At 46.0% G+C, this 16480-nt stretch overlaps 3 protein-coding genes across 4 annotated transcripts in view; 1 reads left to right on the plus strand and 2 right to left on the minus strand.

Moving 5' to 3' along the window:
* The window catches only part of COPRS (coordinator of PRMT5 and differentiation stimulator), a 415601-nt gene that overhangs the window by 349617 nt on the left and 49504 nt on the right, over nucleotides 1-16480 (minus strand). The window lies entirely within an intron of this gene.
* The window catches only part of ADAP2 (ArfGAP with dual PH domains 2), a 39094-nt gene that overhangs the window by 10987 nt on the left and 11627 nt on the right, over nucleotides 1-16480 (plus strand). For both annotated transcript variants that reach the window (XM_050763829.1, XM_050763830.1), the window contains exons 5-6: nucleotides 2012-2124; nucleotides 14350-14496. In XM_050763829.1, coding sequence (XP_050619786.1) covers nucleotides 2012-2124; nucleotides 14350-14496 — 260 coding nt within the window. The remainder of the gene's footprint in view (nucleotides 1-2011; nucleotides 2125-14349; nucleotides 14497-16480) is intronic.
* LOC126939011 (40S ribosomal protein S27-like) lies at nucleotides 14823-15174 on the minus strand. Its single transcript, XM_050763850.1, has one exon. It carries the CDS (start codon nucleotides 15133-15135, stop codon nucleotides 14881-14883), a length of 255 nt encoding a protein of 84 aa, XP_050619807.1. The 5' UTR covers nucleotides 15136-15174; the 3' UTR covers nucleotides 14823-14880.

A 16480-nucleotide genomic window follows, 5' to 3' on the forward strand; every position in this document is an offset into this window, starting at 1 on the left:
GTGAGCCACTGTGCCCAGCCAGACTCTTTTTCTTTTCTTTCTTTCTTTTTTTTTTTTTTTGAGATGGAGTCATGCTCTTGTTGCCCAGGGTGGAGTGCAGTGGCATGATCTCAGCTCACTGCAGCCTCTGCCTCCCGGATTCAAGCGATTCTCCTGCCTCAACCTCCTGAGTAGCTGGGATTACAGCATCATGCTTGGCTAGTTTTTGTATTTTTAGTAGAGACGGGGTTTCACCATGTTGGCCAGGCTGGTCTTGAACTCCTGACCTCATGATCTGCCCACCTCAGCCTCCCAAAGTTCTGGGATTACAGGTGTGAGCCACCGCGCCCAGCGTCAGACTCTTAATATAAATTGCAGGAAGACTCCTCCACTGGATAAACCAATTAGGAAAAGATGTCCCTGCTCCTGGTGAACTTTGTTCCATGTGCAGCTCAAGGCTTGGTGAGGAGCATGGGCTTAAATTCAGCCTCCCTTTCGACCATTGTGCAGGGTACAACCTCTTCTGTGGCCCTGGATCTGTGGCAGTTTCACCCCTCCTGTCCTGAGTCCAAGCTGACTCTGACCCAGACAGTAAAGTATACAAAACCATTCTTAGAGGGCCAAAGGCAGTGCTCAGCTCTCCTGGCTACCAGGACCACAAATGATTCTATTTATTATGTATTTATTTATTGAGTCAGAGTCTCACTCTGTTACCCAGGCTGGAGTGCAGTGGCATGATCTCGGCTCACTGCAACTTCCACATCCCAGGTTCAAGTGATTCTCGTGCCTCAGTCTCCCGAGTAGCTGGGATTACAGGCATGCACCACCACACCTGGCTAATTTTTATATTTTTAGGAGAGACAGGGTTTTGCCATGTTGGCCAGGCTGATCTCGAACTCCAACCTCAAATGATCTGTCTGCCTTGGCCTCCCAAAGTGTCAAGATTACAGGCGTGAGCCGTTGCACCCAGCCCATAAATTATTCTTCAAACCAGCAGATGCCTGGAGGGCACTCATTGTTTCTTTCTTTTCTTTTTTTTTCCCCCCCGAGATGGAGTCTCACTCTGGCACCCAGACTGGAGTGCAGTGGCACAATCTTGGCTCACTGCAATCTCCCCCTCCCAGGTTCAAGTGATTCTCCTGCCTCAGTCTCCTGAGTAGCTGGGATTACAGGCATGTGCCACCATCCCCAGCTAAATTTTGTATTTTTAGTGGAGACGGGGTTTCACCATGTTGGTCAGGCTGGTCTTGAACTCCTGACTTCGTGATCCACCCGCCTCGGCCTCCCAAAGTGCTGGGATTACAGACGTGAGCCACTGCCCGGCCTTATTTCTAAAGTCTCATTAGGTTGATGTCAACAAGAAGTTGGGCAGGACCATATGTATTATGTATTTAGGTGTCTTTCAGAATCAGTCCAGTATCTCAGGACTTTGCCTTCTTAAGGGTCTTCTTTTTTTTTTTTTTTTTTTTTTTTTTTTTTTTTTTTTTTTTTTTTGAGACGGAGTCTCACTCTGTCGCCCAGGCTGGAGTGCAGTGGCGCGATCTCGGCTCACTGCAAGCTCCGCCTCCCGGGTTCAAGCCATCCTCCTGCCTCAGCCTCCCGAGTAGCTGGGACTACAGGCGCCCACAACCGCGCCCGGCTAATTTTTTGTATTTTTAGTAGAGACGGGGTTTCACCGTGGTCTCGATCTCCTGACCTTGTGATCCGCCCGCCTCGGCCTCCCAAAGTGCTGGGATTACAGGCGTGAGCCACCGCGCCCGGCAAGGGTCTTCTTATGAGACAGCCTGATACACAGAAGGTCAAGGAAGGAAGGTTTTAGGCAGTGGGAAGTGCCCCTGAAGTGAGAAGACATCACAAAATTGGCCCCAGATGGGATCCTCGTGTACTGCAGCTGAAATAGGGAAGTTTGAGTGGAGATATTTTGGCAGCAGATGGAAGGCTCATTCCACTCTTGAGAACCTCAGAGATTCCTGAGCTGCTTGTGCATCTTAAGGTCACATGTGTTCACTCTTTGTCATCCTTGCTGCTTAAGGTAACCGAGAAGGATTCCTGTGGAAGCGAGGAAGGGACAACTCACAGTTTCTGAGAAGGAGGTTTGTACTTCTGGCAAGAGAAGGCCTCCTGAAGTACTACACAAAAGAAGGGGTAAGATGCCAGACCAACGAGAGCAGGTGCCTTCCTGAGCACTCTCACTCAACTAAGGTCTACATTCTAATCAGTGGTGCCTTTTCTTGTAGATAATCTCAGCCCCTGAGAGTTAGGCACAACATTTGGCTACTTTTCCTTGGTTATACAGTAAACCAGCCCACTAAAAATCACAATTTCTGTCCACCTAGAATCGGCTTAGACAGGTCCATGTTTAAGCCTTTGATGACCACTTGGTTTTGCTTCATTTATTCATTCACTTAAGAAACATTTATTGAGTATCTACTGTGTGCTAGACATTATTCTAGGCACTGAGGATACAGCAGGGAACTAAACAAAACTCTCGTTCGCAGGGAGCTTTCAGTCTAGTGAAAGGAAAGAACTCCACAATCAACACATCAATATATAATATACCAGGAGGCAATAGTTTTATAAAGTAAAATAGAAGCGGCTGCGCACAGTAGCTCACACCTGTAATCCCAGCACTTTAGGAAGAGGTTGAGGCAGGGGGATTGCTTGAGTTCAGGAGTTTGAGATCAGCCTGGGCAACATGGTGAAACCCCATCTCTACAAAAAATACAAACATTAGCTGGGTCAAGCACATGCACTTTTGCATGGTGGCGCATGCCTGTAGTCCCAGCTACTAGGGAGTCTGAGGTGGGAGAATTGCTTGAGCATGGGAAGTCGAGGCTGCATTGAGCTGAGGCTGTGCCACTGTACTCTAGCTTGGGTGACAGAGTGACACCCTGTCTCAAAAAGAAAAAAAAAAAAAGGTAAAAAAGCAGAGAGTGAGAAGATAGAGAACAATGAGAGTGTGTCAGGGAGTTAGGGAGTGCTGCGGCAGAGTGATCACGGAAGGCCTCTCTGGTGACATTTGAACAGATAACTGAACAAATGTGAGCATTGAGTGACATGGCTATGTGGGGGAGGAGTAGAAGTGGGAGCAACAGTGTGTGCAGAAGCCCTGAGCACGGGTATGGTCAAACACCTACACCTTTGCACCGATTTGAGAAAGATGATCCCTGTAAGAGGGTGCAACCCCTGGGGCCCAGTCTCAAAAATCAGAAGCCTGGTTTGCAGTGACCAGTCAGCTAGGAGCTTTTTACACAGTGCACAAACTACCTAACCATAAGCTGCAGCCTCATCCCTGAGCTAGAAGTGTGTTTGTTGGGTATAGGGCATCAAAGAGGGCAGAGTAACTTGTGCAGAGTGAGCAAGGAAAAGGGTGGAGGGAGATGAAGTCACATGGTGGAGGGCCTTGTAGGTCACAGCAAGATGGGATTTCTTTTGGTAACAGTTTATTGAGATATAATTCACATACCATATAATTCACCCATTTAAAGTATGCAGTCAATTGACTTTTAGTATATTCACAGAGTAGTACAACTATCACCACAATTCAGTTAAAAACTTTAAACCCCTTATCCCTTAGCTGTAATCCCTTGCCTCACCCCACCACTAGCCCTAGGCAACCAACAACCTGCTTTCTGTCTCTATGGATTTGCCTAATCTGGTTTATTTTATTTTATTTTATTTTATTTTATTTTATTTTATTTTATTTATTTTTTTAGAGACAGGGTCTTCCTCTGTTGGCCAGGCTGGAGTGCAGTGGTGCAATCATAGCTCACTGCAACCTTAAATTATTGGCCTCAAGCTCTCCTCCTGCTCTGGGCTCTCAAAGCACTGGGATTGCAGATGCATACCACTCCACCCAGCTAATTTTTATTTACTTATTTATTTTTGTAGAGATAGGGTTTTGCTTTGTTGCCTAGGCTGTTCTCAAACTCCTGGCTTCAAGCAATCCTCCGCCTCAGCCTCCCAAAGTACTAGGATTATAGATGTGAGCTGCTGCACCAGGCCCCTATCTGTTTTTTTTTATTATAGCCATCTTCGTTGGTATGAAGTCGTATCTCACTGTGGTTTTGATTGGTGTTTCCCACATGGCAAATGATGTTGAGCATCTTTTTAATGTGCTTATTGGCCATTTGTATATCTTATTTGTAGAAATGTCTATTCAGATCCTTTCCCCATATTGGTCGGGCATGGTGGCTCACGCCTGTAATTCCAGCACTTTTGGAGGCCGAAGTGGGCGGATCACGAGGTCAAGAGATTGAGACCGTCCTAGCCAACACAGATCCTTTCCCCATATTTTAATTAGGTTATTTGCCTCTTTATTATTAAATTGTAATAGTTCTTCATATATTCTAGATACAAGTCACTTACACATGTATGATTTGCAAAAATTTGGGCTTTTGGATTTTACTGAGTGAGATGGGAAACAATTGGAGGATTTTGAGCTGAGAAGTGATATTATTTGACTTAAGCTTTTGATTGACTGATTGATTTGAGATGGAGTCTTGCTTTGTTGCCTAGTGCAGAGTGCAGTGGCGCGATCTCGGCTCACTGCAACCTGTGCCTCCCGGGTTCAAGCAATTCTTTGCCTCAGCCTCTCGAGTAGCTGGGATTACAGGCGCCTGCCACTATGCCAAGCTAGTTTTTGTATTTTTAGTACACAGGGTTCCACCATCTTGGCCAGGCTGGTCTTGAATTCTTGACCTCGTGATCCACCCGCCTTACCCTCCCAAAGTGCTGGGATTACAGGCGTGAGCCACCGCGCCCGGCCTATTTATTTATTTTTTGAGATGGGATTTCACTCTGTCGCTCAGATTGGAGTGCAATGGTGTGATCTCTGCTCACTGTGACCTCCGCCTCCTGGGTTCAAGCGATTCTCCTGCCTCAACCTCCCCAGTAGCTGGGACTACAGGCGTGCACCACCACACCTGGCTAATTTTTGTATTTTTAGTAGAGACAGAGTTTCACCATGTTTACCAGGCTGATTTAGAACTCCTGACCTCATGTGATCTGCCTGCCTCAGCCTCCCAAAATGCTAGGATTACAGGCATGAGCCACTGCACCCAGCCTGACTTAAGCTTTTTAAAAGCAGCACGCTGGCTGCTGCTAGGGTGAGTAGGAAGGAAGGAGGCCAGAGTGGAGGCAGAGAAATTAGTCAGGAAGCTGTTGCAATAACCCAACATGAAGAAGAGTGGTGGATCTGACCAGGATGGTTAGAAGTGGTCAGATTCTGGATATATTTTGGAAGTAGAGGCAATAGAATTTATTGAAGGATTGGATGTGGGGTGTGAGAGTAAGAGGAATCAAGGATGATTCCCAGATTTTTGCTCTACAAAACTACAGGAATAGATTTGCTATTTACTAAGGTGGCAAAGACTTAGACCCCTAAGGAGATGCTCAAAAGTCCTTTTTATTTTGAGATGCCTATTAGTCATCCAGTAGAGACATGGGGAAAGAAGTTGGATGTATGTTTCCTGAATTCTAAATCCAAGTGACAGAAGTTGGATGTATGATTTGGAGGCTTGGAGAGAGCTTGGAACTGGAGTCGTCAGCATGTAGACTGGTTTAGTAATGGGACTGGCTAGGATCACCTAAGCAGGAAAAAGGTGTTCAAGGACTGAGTATTTTGGTTATTTGTTGCTGAGTAACAAACCATCCTAAAACTTAATGGCTTAAAATATCAATTTACTATTTCTCACAATCCTATGGGTCAGGAATTTGAGCAGGCCTCGGCTGTTCTAGTGTACTCCATGTGGCATCAGCTGGGCTACTCTGCTGCCCTTAGCTGGCCAGAGATCCAAAGCTTTCACTAATGTCTGGTGCCTTGGTGTGCTCTATATGGTTGCTTTCTCTTCCTCATTCAGGAGTCTAGCTCAAGCTTTCTTGTGGTTTGGCTGCTGACTTCCCTAAACAAAAGTAAATGCTACCAGACCTCTGGAAGGCTAACCAGGAGCTGCATTCTATTGGTCAAAGCAAGTCATGCAACAAGCCCTGATTCAGGGGGAGGGGAAATAGATTCAAGCTCTTCATGGATAGAGTGTCATGTACACACTGGGAGGGAAAGACTTGGTGAACGCCATCTTTGGAGACCATCTAGCCCATTGAGCCCTGGGGCATTCCAGTATTTAAAGGACAGAAAGATAAGAAGTTTTCAGCAAAGAGAATGTGAAATTGTGGCCAACAAAGTAAGTGAAGGATAAGCTCTGAGCACTTTAGCCTTCACCTTACTCTATTTCCTATATGTAGAATTATTATGTATTTCCCCTGTTGCTTTTCTAGGCAGACCAGAGTAATGCTAAAAGGTCTGTTTATGGGGAGGAGAAGGGAGGATGAAGAGAAGTGGGTTAAAGGGTACAAACATATTGTAAGGTGGAAGGAATAAATTTAGTATTTGATGCCAGAGTGGGATAACTATACTTAACAAAAATACTCAGGTGACCAACACCCTAAATATCCTGACTTGATCACTACACATTATATACATGTAGCAAAATTTCACATGTACCCCATAAATTTGCACAAATAATAAAAAAAAAATCTGTCCAATGTGGCCACAGTCTAGGACCAAGTGAAAAATGTTAAGGGATGAAGAATCTTTACCTTCCAAGTTAGAGGAAGAATTTTTTCTCAGTCTTCAATGTAAAGCACTGAAGAATGTGGCTTTTTCAACATTTTTGCTGAAATGGTACAAAAGGCAGGAAGAGAAAGCGCTACTGCAGTTAGGAAAGGTCACCAAACCCCAGCAGCTGCTGTGAGCTGGCCTCTCGGACAGGGCCTCATCACTGGTTGAAAAAAGTTGATCTGGTTTTCAGTCCTACACGAGTTCAGTCCAGAATAGTCCAAAAATAGGATAGGCTCCCTGTGTTCTTATTTATTTACTTCCCAGAGTGGATATTTTAAAATCATAAAGGTAACTAATTTTAAGGTAAAACTTTTGGGTAATACAAAAAAGGAAATGAAGTATAAAGAGAGTGAAACTCAAAAAAAAAAAAAATGCCTGAAGCTCTATACAAAGCGCTTAAAAAAGTCTTTGGAGGCCGGGCTTGGTGGCTCACGCCTGTAATCCCAGCACTTTGAGAGACCGAGTCAGTTGGATCAATTGAGGTCCAGAGTTCATGAGCAGCCTGGCCAACATGGTGAAACCCCATCTCTATTAAAAATACAAAGCTTTGCTGGGTGTGGTGGTGCATGTCTGTAATCCCAGCTACTGGAGAAGCTGAGGCACAAGAATTGCTTGAACCTGGGAGGCTGGAGGTTGCGGTGAGCTAAGATTGCGCCACTGCACTCCAGCCTGGGTGAAAGAGCAAGATTCCATCTAAAAAAAAAAAAAAAAAAATTGGCCGGGCGCGGTGGCTCACACCTGTAATCCCAGCACTTTGGGAGGTCGAGGTGGGCAGATCACAAGGTCAGGAGATCGAGACCATCTTGGCTAACATGATGAAACCCCGTCTCTACTAAAAATACAAAAAAATTAGCCAGGTACTCTGGAGGCTGAGGCAGGAGAATGGCATGAACCCGGGAGGCGGAGCTTGCAGTGAGCAGAGATCGCACCACTGCACTCAGCCTGGGTGACAGAGCAAGACTCCGTCTCAAAATAAATAAATAAATAAAAATAATAATAAAAATAAATAAATAAATATATAAACTTTCTTTTTTTTTTTTTTTTTTTTTTTTTTTTTTTTTGAGACGGAGTCTCGCTCTGTCGCCCAGGCTGGAGTGCAGTGGCCGGATCTCAGCTCACTGCAAGCTCCGCCTCCCGGGTTCACGCCATTCTCCTGCCTCAGCCTCCCGAGTAGCTGGGATTATAGGCGCCCGCCACCTCACCTGGCTAGTTTTTTGTATTTTTTAGTAGAGACGGGGTTTCACCGTGTTAGCCAGGATGGTCTCGATCTCCTGACCTCGTGATCCGCCCGTCTCGGCCTCCCAAAGTGCTGGGATTACAGGCGTGAGCCACCGCGCCCGGCCTAAACTTTATTTCTTAACATAAGCTCCATCAAGGTCAAGACACTTTTATAAGTGATGACACCAGCCATTTAGTCCATCCCCAAGCAATTGAGGGTCCTGGAAATTTAACCATGACAATGCAGTCTTTTTTACATTTTGTTTTTTCTGCCGTTGTTTGAGACAGGGTCTTGCTCTTTCACCAAGGCTGGAGTGCAGTGGTACAATTCTAGCTCACTGCAGCCTCAACCTCCCAGGCTCAAGCGATCCTTCCACCTCAGCCTCCTGAGTAGCTGGGATTTCAGGCACACACCACCATGCCTGGCTAATTTTTGTATTTTTTGGCAGAGACAGGGTTTCGTCATGTTGCCCAGGTTAGTCTTGAACTCCTGAACTCAAGCAATCTAATCTACCAGCCTTAGCCTCCCGAAGTGCTAGGATAACAGACATGAGCCACCACGCCTGGCCTTTTTTTTTTACACTATTAACTGAAGAAAGGGCCGGGCGCGGTGGCTCAAGCCTGTAATCCCAGCACTTTGGGAGGCCGAGACGGGCAGATCACGAGGTCAGGAGATCGAGACCATCCTGGCTAACACGGTGAAACCCCGTCTCTACTAAAAAATACAAAAAACTAGCCGGGCGAGGTGGCGGGCGCCTATAGTCCCAGCTACTCGGGAGGCTGAGGCAGGAGAATGGTCTAAACCCGGGAGGCGGAGCTTGCAGTGAGCTGAGATCCGGCCACTGCACCCCAGCCTGGGCGACAGAGCAAGACTCTGTCTCAAAAAAAAAAAAAAAAAAAAAAAAAAAAAAAAAAAAACTGAAGAAAGGTGGGTACCCTTTACAGATTTTTTTTTTTTTTTTTTTGAGATGGGGTCTCACTTCGTCACCCAGGCTGGAGTACAGTGGCACGATCTTGGCTTACTGCAACCTTTGCCTCCCAGGTTCAAGTGATTGTCCTGCCTCAGCCTCCCCAGCAGCTGGGATTACAGGCATCCACCACCACGCTGGGCTAATTTTTGTATTTTTAGTAGAGATGGGGTTTCACCACGTTGGCCAGGCTGGACTTGAACTCCTGACCTCAAGTGATTCACCCACCTTGGTCTCCCAGAGTGCTGGGATTATAGGCATGAGCCACCACACGTGGCCGCCTTTACAGATTTTTTAAGACTAGAAAACGAAAAAAAGTTAGAAGAAGCTGAATTTGGACGGTAAGATGGATGCATAATGACTTCCCATTGAAGCTCTCACAAAATTGCCCTGGTTTGATGAGAGAAATGTAGCTGAAGCATTGTCGTGGGGGAGAAGGACTCTCTGGTGAAGCTTTCTCAGATGTTTTTCTGCTGAAGCTTTGGCTAACTTTCTCAAAACACTCTCATAATGAGCAGATGTTATTGTTCTTTGGCCCTCTAGAAAGTCAACAAGCAAAATGCCTTGAGCATCCCCCAGAAAACTGTTGCCATGGCCTTTGTTCTTGACTGGTCTGCTTTTGCTATGACAGGACCACTTCCACCTCTCAGTAACCATTGCTTTGATTGTGCTTTGTCTTCAGGATCATACTGGTAAAGCCATTTTTCATCTCCTGTTATAATTCTTCAAAGAAATGCCTCAGGATCTTGATCTCACTTGTTTAAAATTTCCATTGAAAACTCTGCTCTTGTCTGCAACTGATCTGGGTGCGATGGCATTGGCACCCATTGAGTGGAAAGATTGTCCAACTTTAATTTTTCAGTCAGATTTGTGTGAGCTGCACCAATTGAGGTATCTGTGGTGTTAGCTATTGTTTGTGCTGTTAATTTTTGCTTCTCTTCAATTAGGGCATGAACAAGATGATTTTTTTCCTTGCAAATTGATGTAGATGGTCTGCTGCTGCAATTAGGGCATGAACAATATGATTTTTTTCCTTGCAAATTGATGTAGATGGTCTGCTGCTGCAGGCGCCATCTTCCACATCATCTTGTCCCTCCTTAACAAGTTATCCATTTGTAAACTGCTAATTTCTTTGGGGATTTGTCCCCATAAACTTTTCTGAAAGCATCAGTGATTTCACCATTCTTACATCCAAGCTTCACCATAAATGTTGATGTTTCTTCTCGCTTCAATTTTAGCAGAATTCACATTGCTCTGAAAGGGACTGTTTTCAAGTTGATGTCTTACGCTTCTTAGTGCCGCAAACGAAATCCCATTCAGACATGTTATAACAAGTTAGTATGAGTTTATTTTGGTGCAAAACAATTTGAAATTCATGCATAGTGTTTTCATACTATGTGTTTTCCATGAACTTTTCTAAGTCCCCTTGTTTAAGAGTATTATATGATCTCATTTATATGAAATTTTAGAACAGGCAAAACTATACTGATAGAAGACAAGTAAGTGGTTATCTGGTGTTGGAATGGGGTAGAGATTCTGTGAAGGGGGATGAGTGAACTATTTTGGGGTGATATTTAGGATGATTAATTATGTTTTATATCTTGATTGTTGTGGTGGATACATGGGTATATACATTTGTCAAAAATCAAACTCTCTCTCTCTATATATGTATTTTTTTTCCCCAAGACGGAGTCTTGCTCTGTCACCAGGCTAGAGTGCAGTGGAACGATCTTGGCTCACTGCAACCTCTGCCTTCCGGGTTCAAGGATTCTCCTTCCTCAGCCTCACTAGTAGCTGGGACTACAGGCATGTGCCACCACGCCCAGCGAATTTTTGTATTTTTAGTAGAGACAGAGTTTCACCCTGTTGGCCAGGATGGTCTCAATCTCTTAACCTCATGATTCACTCACCTCAGACTCCCAAAGTGCTGGGATAACAGGTGTGAGCCACTGTGCCTGGCTCAAACTATACTCTTTCTTTTTTTTCTTTTTTGAGATGGAGTCTTGCTCTGTCACCCAGGCTGGAGTACAGTGGCATGATCTCGGCTCACTGCAAGCTCCACCTCCTGGGTTCACGCCGTTCTCCTGCCCCAGCCTCCCGAGTGGATGGGACTACAGGTGCCCGCCACCATGCCCAGCTAATTTTTTGTATTTTTAGTAGAGATGGGGTTTCACTGTGTTAGCCAGGATGGTCTCAATCTCCTGACCTCGTGATCCACCCACCTCAGCCTCCCAAAGTGCTGGGATTCAAACTATATATATATATATATATATATATATATTTTTTTTTTTTTTTTTTTTTTTTTTTTTTTTTGAGACAGAGTCTCGCTCTGTCACCCAGGCTGGAGTGCAGTGGCCGGATCTCAGCTCACTGCAAGCTCCGCCTCCCGGGTTCACGCCATTCTCTTGCCTCAGCCTCCCGAGTAGCTGGGACTACAGGCGCCCGCCACCTCGCCCGGCTAGTTTTTCGTATTTTTTCGTAGAGACGGGGTTTCACCGTGTTAGCCAGGATGGTCTCGATCTCCTGACCTCGTGATCCACCCGTCTCGGCCTCCAAAAGTGCTGGGATTACAGGCTTGAGCCACCGCGCCCAGCCCAAACTATATTCTTAATATGAATACAGTTTATTGTTTCTAAACTACACCTCAATAAATGTTGATTAAGTGAAAATTAATAATGAGATACAATTCCATACCTATCATATTGGCAAAAATTTTGTAATCTGGTAGTGTCAAGTGTTGGTGAGTGTATGGGGAAAGGGGAATTATTCTATTTCATTGATGGAAGCAAATATTGGTACAATCACTGTTGAGCCATTCAGCAGAATAATTTGTCAGTCTCTAGTAAGTGAAGATGTATATAACTGTAATCTAGCAATTCCATTTCTTTTCTTTTTTTTTTTTTTTTTTTTTTGAGACGGAGTCTCGCTGTGTCTCCCAGGCTGGAGTGCAGTGGCGTGATCTCGGCTCACTGCAAGCTCCGCCTCCCGGGTTCACGCCATTCTCCCGCCTCAGCCTCCCAAGTAGCTGAGACTACAGGCGCCCACCACCACGCCCGGCTAGTTTTTTTTTTTTGTATTTTTAGTAGAGACGAGGTTTCACCATGTTAGCCAGGATAGTCTCGATCTCCTGACCTCGTGATCCACCCGCCTCGGCCTCCCAAAGTGCTGGGATTACAGGCTTGAGCCACCGCGCCCGGCAGCAATTCCATTTCTAAGCATACACTGTGACCCACAGATACACTCACATATGTGTACCAGGGCACAAACTGACTGCAACATTACTTATGATAGCAAAAAATCAGGAACAATCTCAATGTATCTATTAACAGAAGATAGATTGATAACTTTTGGTATAGTCATTTATAAGAGAAAACTAGACTGCTGTATCACAGCACGGGTAGACCTCAAAAATATAATGTTGAAAGCAAAAAACAACCTCATTAAAATGGGCAAAAGATGTGTACAGACACTTCTTCCAAGAAGACATACACGTGGCCAACAAGCAAATGAAAAAATGTTCAACATCACTAATCAGAGAAATGTAAGTCAAAACCACACTGAGATACCATTTATACCAGTCAGAATGACTATTATCAAAAAGTAAAAAAGTAACAGATACTGGTGAGGTTGTAGAGAAAAGGAAATGTTTACACACTTGTGGCAGGGATGTAAATTAGTTCAGCCACTGTGGAAAGCAGTTTGGAGACTTCTCAAAGAACTTAAAACAGAACATTTGACCCAGCAATCCCATTACTGGGTATATACCCAAAGCAACAGAAATAATTCTACTATAGGCCAGATGCGGTGGCTCACGCCTGTAATCCTAGCAATTTGGGAGGCAGAGGCCAGTGGATCACCTGAGGTCAGGAGTTCGAGATCAGCCTGACCAACATGGAGAAACCCTATCTCTACTAAAAATACAAAATTAGCCAGGCATGGTGGCACATCTCTGTAATCTCAGTGACTTGGGAGGCTGAGGCAGGAGAATCGCTTGAACCCGGGAGGTGGAGGTTGCAGTGAGCCAAGATCGCTCCATTGTACTCCAGCCTGGGCAACAACAGTAAAACTCCGTCTCAAAAAAAAAAAGAAAGAAAAGAAAAAAGAGATAATTCTACTATAAAGACACATGTACACATATGCTCATCGCAGCACTATTTACAATAACAAAAACATGGAATCAGCCTAGGTGCCCATCAGTGGTGGACTGGATAATGGAAATGTGGTACATAGAATACTACACAGCCATAAAAAAGAAGGAGATTGGCCGGGCACGGTGGGTCATGCCTGTAATCCCAGCATTTGGGAGACGAGGCAGGTAGATCACAAGGTCAGGAGTTCGAGACCAGCCTGACCAACATGGTCAAACCCCATCTCTATTAAAAATACAAAAATTAGCCAGATGTGGTGGCGCACGCCTATAATCCCAGCTACTCAGGAGGCTGAGGCAGGAGAATGGTTAGAATCTGGGAGGTGGAGATTGCAATGAGCCGAGATCACGCCTTTGCACTTCAACCCGGGCAACAGAGCGAGACTCTATCTCAAAAATAAATAAAAAGAACGAGATTGGTTAGGGGTGATGGCTCACGCCGGTAATCCCAGCACTTTGGGAGGCTGAGGCGGGCAGATCACCTGAGATCAGGAGTTTGAGACCAGCCTGGCTAACATAGTGAAACCCCGTTTCTACTAAAAATACAAAAAATTAGCTGGATGTGGTGGCACGTGTCTGTAATCCCAGCTACTTGGGAGGCTGAGGCAGGAGAATCCCTTGAACCTGGGAGACAGAGGTTGCAGTGAGCCAAGATCATCCCACTGCACTCCAGCCTGGGCAACAAAAGCGAAACAAAACAAAGATAAAAACAAAGAAAAGAATGAGATCATGTTCTTTGCAGCAACATGGATTGATCTGGAGAATATTATCTTAAGTAACTAACAAAGGGACAGAAAACCAAATGTTCTAACTTATAAACGGAAGCTAAACGTTGAGTACCCAGGGACACAAAGAAGAGAACGATAGACTAGGCGCAGTGGCTCATACCTATGATTCCAGCACTTTGGTAGGCCAAGGCGGGTGGATCACCTGAGGTCAGGAGTTCATGAGCAGTCTGGCCAACATAGCGAAAACCCGTCTCTACTTAAAAATACAAAAATTAGCCAGGTGTGGTGGCTAGAGTGCAGTGGCACAATCTCAGCTCACTGCAACCTCCGCCTCCCAGGTTCAAACCACTCTCTTGCCTCAGTCTCCCGAGTCACTGGGATTGCAGGCGCCTGCCACCATGCCTAGCTAATTTCTGTATTTTTAGCAGAGACAGGGTTTTACCAAGTTGGCCAGGCTGGTCTCGAACTCCTGACCTCGTGATCCACCCGCCTTGGTCTCCCAAAGTACTGGGATTACAGGCGTGAGCCACCGCATCCGGCCAGTATCTGTGAATTTTGATATGAGAGCAAGAACATTTAAAACCCTTATATTTACAAATTGATGTTTGTTTGCATGAAGGCCTTGGTGAAAGTTGACCAAAAGTCCCCCTGTGGACTGTCAGCATCTTTCTTTCTCTCTCTCTCTTTCAGGGTAAAAACCCCAAAGCTGTCATCAGCATTAAGGACTTGAATGCCACCTTCCAGACAGAGAAGATAGGGCACCCCCACGGGCTGCAGATCACCTACAGGAGAGATGGCCACATCAGGAACCTGTTTGTGTATCATGAAAGTGGGAAGGTGAGACGACTGGAGTTGCCACCTCCACCTCCAGCTCGCACCCCAGGACTTGGCAGGTGCAGCTCACCACCTCCCCTGCTCACTGGTGCTGTGCTCAGCTGCCTCTAGAGATTTTCTGCTACCATTTGCCTTAATCTATCATCACTTCCCCGTCTGAGACAAAGATATGAGGAGGGCAGGGTGAGATCAGGGAGAGGAACCTGGCAAGTACCATGGCTGTATCTGAACAGTGCACAGCCACCAATGAAAGTCCAGTTACAGAAGTGACTATACCCAGGAATGCAAAGCCAGGTAGGGCCAGAGGTTATTTTATTTATTTATTTGTCTTTTATCCAAAATGTGTTTATTGAGATGGTTTCCCACTCATCTTGATTCAGAGTGCCTTTAGTGCTGCTTTCTCCTAAAGGAACATCCTTCTGTAAGCCTTGCTTTTCCTCCTGTAGGCTGGCAGAGGACAGTGGAGCCGCCAACACACAAAACTACCGTTTGTGCATGGCTAAAGACCGTGGTGATTTTATAGCATCCTGGGCATTTCACATCCATGAAGTAGGAATTGGGGCTCTGCACCAGGCGTTTCTTCTTGTGTTTCCTCCTCTCCTCTTCTGGGGAGGGATGAAGGAGATCCTTTGCGAGAGGCATGTTCTCATGTGGGTCGGTCGTCACCGCCGGAAAGGCAGGCCAGAGGTTTTGAATACGGGAGAGGAACTGATAGACAGTCAGGCGGCAGTGCGCCCCAGGACGCTGCTTCTCAACATGTGGTCCTGGTCCAACAGCATTGGCATCACCCAGGAGCTTGTTAAAAATAGTCTCAAGGCTGAGCATGGTAGCTTTTGCCTATAATCCCAGAACTTTGAGAGGCCAAGGCAGGTGGATCACTTGAACCCAGGAGTTTGAGACCAGCCTCAACTGGTGGGGAGGGGGCTGTAATCCCAGCACTTTGGGAGGCCGAGGTGGGCGGATCATGAGGTCAGGAGATCGAGACCATCCTGGCTAACACGGTGAAACCCCGTCTCTACTAAAAATACAAAAAAATTAGCTGGGCGTGGGGACGGGCGCCTGTAGTCCCAGCTACTCGGGAGGCTGAGGCAGGAGAATGGCAATGAACCCAGGAGATGGAGCTTGCAGTGAGCTGAGATCGCGCCACCGCACTCCAGCCTGGGTGACAGAGCAAGACTCCGCCTCAAAAAAAAAAAAAAAGAAAAAAGAAAAAGAAACTGCATTTTAACAGGATCCCAGGTGAGTCTTGTGCACATTTAAGTTTGAGAAGCACTATTTTTTTTCCTTTGGAGACAGAACTCGCTCTGTTGCCCAGGTTGGAGTGCAGTGGCGCAATTTCGGCTCACTGCAACCTCCACCTTCAGGGTTCAAGCGATCCTCCTGCCTCAGCCTCCCAAGTAGCTGAGATCACACTCAGCTATTTTTTTTTTTTTTTTTTTTTTGTATTTTTAGTAGACACAGGGTTTCACCATGTTGGCCGGGCTGGTCTTGAATTCCTGACCTCAAGTGATCTGCCCACCTCGGCCTCCCAAAGTGCTGGAATTACAGGGGTGAGCCACTGAGAAGCACTATTTAATAGTCCAGGAAATCAGCCCAGTCAGAGATAAGCAGACCAATATAAGAGAATAAGCTGGGTCAGGTCCTGAGCAGGGTCTCAGGACTAGGCAGGGGACAGAGATGCTAAGTGGGGGTGGATGAAGGTGGGTGCTGACATTTTGTGACCATGTATTAACTCCCCTGGGCACTGCTTTTGGTGATTGCTGTCCATCATTTCTTAATCCTCAAAATAAGCCCCCGTTACTGAGTCATGGACATGTTAGTAACTTGCTCGGGGCCACAGCCAATGGTTCCCGAGCCCTGCACCCACTTTACCCGCCATGTGCCTCTGCTGTAGGGAGGACCCTTGGCAGCAGGAGGCAGGAACCAGATGCAGGGACTAGACCTTCCCAAGGGGCCGTAGCACCACGGCCCCCCTAGCCCCCTCTCC

This window comes from Macaca thibetana, chromosome 16, assembly GCF_024542745.1.
Source record: "Macaca thibetana thibetana isolate TM-01 chromosome 16, ASM2454274v1, whole genome shotgun sequence".
Lineage (NCBI taxonomy): Eukaryota > Metazoa > Chordata > Mammalia > Primates > Cercopithecidae > Macaca > Macaca thibetana.

What these genes read in the sequence shown, in the direction of transcription:
- LOC126939011 (XM_050763850.1), bottom strand. Translation starts at nt 15,135, where the DNA reads ATGCCTCTCGCAAAGGATCTCCTTCATCCCTCCCCAGAAGAGGAGAGG.